Source organism: Falco peregrinus, chromosome 1 (assembly GCF_023634155.1).
Source record: "Falco peregrinus isolate bFalPer1 chromosome 1, bFalPer1.pri, whole genome shotgun sequence".
In the NCBI taxonomy this organism is placed as follows: Eukaryota; Metazoa; Chordata; class Aves; order Falconiformes; family Falconidae; genus Falco; species Falco peregrinus.
This window is the reverse complement of record NC_073721.1, coordinates 12,310,106-12,316,105: the sequence shown is the minus strand read 5'-3', so window position 1 is coordinate 12,316,105 and position 6,000 is coordinate 12,310,106. Positions and strand designations below refer to the sequence as shown.

Below are 6,000 nucleotides of genomic sequence, written 5' to 3'. Positions count from 1 at the left end.
AAACTGTGACGCTTGTGTCACTGAACCCAATTCATTGCATTACTGGCATATTGTCTTAAAATTTATGGGGGGGAAGAGGGACTCAAAAGAAAGCAGATGTAAAAAATGTTTATAATGTGATTGGGATATAGCACACAGGAAATGACATTTCTTCTCTAAAGTCTTGATCCCCTGCAGGGAGTGATTTGGTGGAAACCATCATGTGCATGCTTGTGGGTCTGCCCATACTGAACCATCTGCAGGGTTGAAGCTTTAAAGTTCACAAGCCTAAGCCACGATTAATTAAAGTGACCAGAGAAACAAAAGTGGGAACAAATTAGGGCAGCATGGACACTTATCGGCTTGATTTTGATCATATCGGATCTCCCTGACTCTTCTCTGAATATTAACCCATAATAAAAAAATAAGTTAAAAAAAATACACACACACACACACACTCAGAAGTGCTTCTGAGAGCTTACAAATGTCTTCAAAGTATTAACAGTTTAGAAATGTTGAGGGGTGGGTAACGAATAACAGACTCTATGATCCCACTGGAAAAAAAAACCCCAAACCAAACCCCAAATGCAAACCTGTTGTAATGCACACTTTTTGCATGATCTCATGTTGTTTCTCACTCTCCACCAAGGCAGCTGTGACAGGCAAAGCTCAGAAGATGGAGCAGCCGCAGGCTCCTGACCACTGCATCTCTATGGACCCCAATCCCACTCCGCACGTGGCCAAACCCAAAGCTCCTAAATGTTTCCATGGACTTTCTTGGGCTGACACATTAATGTCAAGTTAAGAGTTAAGCATCTGGCTCAGTTTAGGGATTTATTGTCACTCCACAGTAGGCACCAGACCTCAGAAGTAGATGTCTGCGTGGCTGTTTCCATGGTGTGAACCTGGAACCAAGAGGAGAGGGGGAGAGGGGACCGGGTCTGTGCTGGGGTCATGGGACTTGCTCCCGAAGGTATGAATCCTGGCCAGCAGCTCACTGCAGCGCTGCTCTGAAACTAGAAATGGATCTAAGAATGGTCTGGGTCTTTACTGAAAAGAAAGATGCATAGCCTAAGCCTTCAGACAGCTGAACGGGACTGTGGTAAAATGCTCTGTAACTGAAACTGTATGCGTAATCCTGCCTCGAAAGCACCTGATGCACGCTTCATCCCTCCTGGAACTTTTCCCTTAAAAAAATATTTTGTTAAAAAACACTATGATATGAGGGCGATTGACTATTTGGTTTCTTCTAAGTAGATGCTCTTAAATTAATGCATATAAATAATTTGTATTTAATTTCCTCCCTTCCTGTTTAGCAAAGCATCGAATGCACAGATCTCGTTTCCCCTCCCGCAACCCCCACACAAAGTCACTTGGTCAATACCGAGTCTCTTTGCGTTTCACTTTTTAAGACAAATTGTGCCTCTCGCTCTGACTTGGCCATGGGGCTCATGGGCAGAAAGGCCGTGTTCTCGCTCGCGCTGCTTTCTGCTTCTACGCTCGCCAGTTCATAGTCCTCCGACCGCCTCGCGTCCGTCAGAATCCGGATCTGCTCCTGCACACTTTCTAGCAATATTTTCACTTCATGTTGTTCTGCTATAAGACAATTACTGACTGGGGAACTCACATTGACAAGTTCAGCTGAATAGGAGTTTTTGCACCATTTGATGCCTGTTACTTCAGAAACATTTTGCATTTGCATGCAGGCTTCGTCCAAGCCCACAGATGGGATGATGGGAACGGAGTTGGCCCTTGAAGATGAATAGCCGACCAAGTCCTTCTGATCCACGTTATTAAAATAAGGGGTTGTCTCTCTTGAAGGCAGTTGCATATTTATTGAAGGATTCTGAGGACTTTTTAAACCACTGGACGAATACCTGGAAAAAGTAAAAAAGAGGTTTTTGTTGTACATCAAGCGGTCAGATGCGAGAGGCAGCAGGATGGCTGTATGAGATTCAGTGAACTGTGCTGAAAAGGTACATGTCATTCTTCCCTCACACTAGGAGTGCTTGGGTAATAGTGTGGCCCTGGGGAAAACAACAGACTCTGGAGACCTGGTTTTGATTCTCTCAGATCTGCAAGTAGCAAACCACTGCTTTCCTCTCAGTCTCATTTTGCCCACCAGCATATGAGAATAATGACAATTCCTTTTGAAAAGATTGCAGGAGCTATACTGTATTACTTCTCTTTTTTAATTGAATTTGAAATTCCATTCCAACATTCCTATATTTGAAATTCTTTTCCTACATTCCTAACTGGAAAAATGGACTGATGCTTTCTTCAATATCAGAACTCTCAATGTCAACTGGCTATTTTAGGAAAACTCTTAAAAAACATGCAGAAAAAAACCCCACAACTTTAACCAAAACATGGCTGCATAGTCTTTATTTACATGGAAATGCTTGTCTGTGCTTCCCTTTGAACAAGCACAGCATCTAAGTGCAGTGTGCCTCTGAAAAATGTGTCTTTTATTCAACAGCCCTTAATCCTAATGTCAGCCTAATTTTTTTTTTCTTAGATCTCATCTGGAAATAGAGCTGATATAGTGGGCTTGAGCAAATGTCTGTGTTTTCCTGATATCATAACCCTGTGTTTAAAAAAAATACAGAAAAATCCTTATCCTCCAATAATACATATCATAGCATGATTTTATTTATTGTGAGGCAACTATGGTGAATTTTCATCAACATTTCCATTTTGTTTCAAAGCCAAATTAATTATTTTGATCAGAAAGTGTTTTCATTTACAGGAAATACTTCAAAAGCAGAAATGGAAAGTATATTAAATATAAAATAAAGGAAACAATGTGAAAAAAAGGAAAAAAAAAGATGTTTCCCATCTGAAAAGTGGTATTACTAGAAATACTGTGGTCTAAGAGTTACTATATCTGCTAGTCATGATTGCCAAGGACGACAGACATCCCTCAGTACTGGAACGTGTGTTATTTATAATCAGCTTTGTGATCATAACACTATTTAATAAGGCAAGCTAATGGTGAATTCTAATATGTTTTATCCGTGGATGAGGAAAGCAACATTTAGACCTGGCGTGGAAGCAGGTGTTTTCAGCTCTGACTTGAAGGGCATTTTTCTGAAAGCTGCTTAAGCCTGCTGGACTTCACTAGGGATATCCTTCTACTCATATGTGCCTTGCTGCTTTTTGGCATTAGCAGAAAGAGAGCTAAGGAAAAGAAAGTGAATGGCATGAAACAGCCATAGTCCAATATTAGCACACAATACTAATTAACTGGAAAGGCTTCCTTTGGCCCCATCCTCCTGGCGAGCTGTCAGACAAGAGAGAGGAGGAGATATCTTTCGGCTTGTTTCCAGCAGAGCGCCACTGAATTGTAATTAACTTGTCTACGGTGGCACTGTGTTTGTACAACTGCTTGACACATTAACCTGTACATGTGCACACACAGAGTTCTGCACAGCCCCTATACAAAAACTCTCCAGGCATCCCCTAAAGACCAGAAAACGCAGCTGGGAGCTCTGCGATGAGGAGGCGGTGTTGTGATCTTTGCTGCTATCTGATGGAAAGACGCACCGCTTTGGGAAGTGGGACCCAGGGGAATAATAGAGCAAGCGGCTGCTTTGGATACGTGCTAGAACTTCTTGTACATGCTATACCCCTGCACTTATGTTTTACACCTGACACAGCTGAGACTCAGCTTTTGGTTAATTCTATTTGCGCAATGCTTAGACACACTCGTAGCCATTTCTGGAGAGCCTTTTTAGAACAGTTTTCAAGAAGCAGTATGACTGAAATACTGAGCAGGGACATTATTCCCGAGGGAGGACAATTAAAAAAAAATAAATGAAAACAAAACAGTGCAGACCTTTGGGTTGTGCCCATTCTTGTTTCCTTTGCTTATTATATAATTGTTCAAACGACTATAGCTGGAGAGATCGCATCAGTTGCATTATCCCCTTTTTTGGTAATTCGGGCCCTAAATATATTCTGGGCTGCACCCTGAAAACAAAGGGAGTGAATGTTTTTAATGAATTTCACATGCAATGGATGTATTATATGGGTGATATATAAGCAAAACCAAGAAAAGACTGAATTAAAATGGGTTTGGTGAGAAAACAGCAACATTTGCCAATTCCATAATATAGATTCAATTATACTTAGTATTTTGAAAACTAATTGGCAGGAACAATAACATGTAACACAATGCCTGGCATATTTCAATAATAGTTTTTTGAAATACAGATAGACACATCAATTTTATGTCAAAATTACATGTTGCTGCCTTATGCTTACAGGGCTTTGAAAGGAGGACTGAGGTGGAATTAAACCCCATACACACTGCGTGCAATAGGCAAGGTATTAAACTGGTAGGGATATTACATCTAAACCATGTGCGACTCAGCTTTTGGTTAATTACAAACCGATCCATCCTTCTACTTCTGACACAAGACTACTGCTGTTTTCAATAGACTGAGATTTAGACCTATAATTGCAGAATCTTAATTACATTTTCCTATAATTAACTTTCCCAGAACTATAGTTCCTCTTAAAAAAGATATGTTTTTTGATCAGAAAAATTGTTTTGTCTGAATAAATACATTCACGTGCGTGTATTTCAAAGCGCAGCTCGCTCTCCACCCTTTTCCTAAAACCAAGCAAAACAACAAACTAAAACATTTATAAATATGCAACAGTAATTATGTTATACAGTGTTTCAGAGTCGAAATTAAAGAATGAATCTGAAAGAAGCATAATAATTTTACTGCCCTGTCACAGTGAAAATTAACTCTATCCCAGCCAAAACCAGCACCTGCCCCCTTAAAATGGATATTAAAGAGCAACAGAAGGGACTGGAATTTAAAATACAAAATGGTTTGAATTCAGCGTAGCACCCATAGCTTTGCTATACGCCCTACTGCCATAAGTGCCCAGCACACGAGCCTGAGAGCAAGGTCCATTAAGATGAATGGCAGTCACTCCAGTGGCACTGCTAGGTTCTGGTTCAGCCTCGTAAGCACGTGTACCTAAGTATACACACCCCATTTTCTACTTGTAGGTATGACACGTTGGGTCTTGTATAGATAGACACATTTTTATCTGTATACGTACACATCCACAGGCTACAAGGCACTACTTTGAACACTTCATACCGTGTGACACAAAGAGCTGCCACTGAAAGCATGTGGTCAAACCACTGTCCACTGAACCACACATAAACTCACGACACCCCCAGGGACTTGAATCATTCTTTGAGATGTGGCCGCCATGGAGATGGTTTATTTTCTTTAAGCCCCTCATTTCAAGCAGGTTCTTCTACTCCTTCAAGTAGCACACTCGTTAAATAACTGATACTAGCTGTATTTGACTCAGACTCTCCAAATGTTGCAGAGAACGAGATCTGGTGCTTCTTGAAGGCAGCAAAAGCTTTCTTCTCAATGTGGAATGGGAAAAGGAGCAAAAAGGAGCACTTTTACAGGACTATACGAAAACAAATCAGGTAAATTAGCCTCTTTTCTACCAAATATAAACACAAAATCTGACTAAACTTCAGCCAGAGCTGCTGACGGATGAATTTCAGAAGGCTTGCAGAATTAGGGAGATAAACCACTTTGATTTGTACAACCCTATAGGAAAAGATGGAGGTGAAAAGGGAGAAGAAATGAAGTAGTGTAACTTCTTCAGCGGACAAGGGAACTTTTAATTTGGGCTGGAAATCTAATGAGAATACCAACACTATGAAACTAGCAGATGTTTAGATATTGAAAGCCATCTGATTTTGGGGAAACCTCTTCCCAGGTAAGAAGAATTCCACATAACATGGAATTCGGGAATTAATTTTTATTTTTGTTCAGAGATAAGATGTGTACTTATATTTTGGTTGAAGGGACACTTTCATTGCTGCAACACAAAATAACTTGCAAAAAATTCAGTTACACTTTTAAAAGACTTTGTTTTCATAAAGACTATCATCCGTAAAACATTGTCATAAAAGAAAATAAAAAAATTGCGTTTGTTTTCATGCCTAAAATTGACATTTAAAAAATTCAT

At 40.1% G+C, this 6,000-nt stretch overlaps 1 protein-coding gene across 1 annotated transcript in view; it reads right to left on the bottom strand.

Annotated features, from left to right (window-relative positions):
* Positions 1–203: 203 nt before the first annotated feature.
* NRG3 (neuregulin 3) overlaps positions 204–6,000 on the bottom strand; it is a 418,813-nt gene continuing 413,016 nt past the window's right edge. Inside the window, exon 9 of the mRNA XM_055791158.1 lies at positions 204–1,856. Within this exon, the coding sequence (XP_055647133.1) occupies positions 1,349–1,856 (508 nt within the window). The 3' untranslated portion in view covers positions 204–1,348. The remainder of the gene's footprint in view (positions 1,857–6,000) is intronic.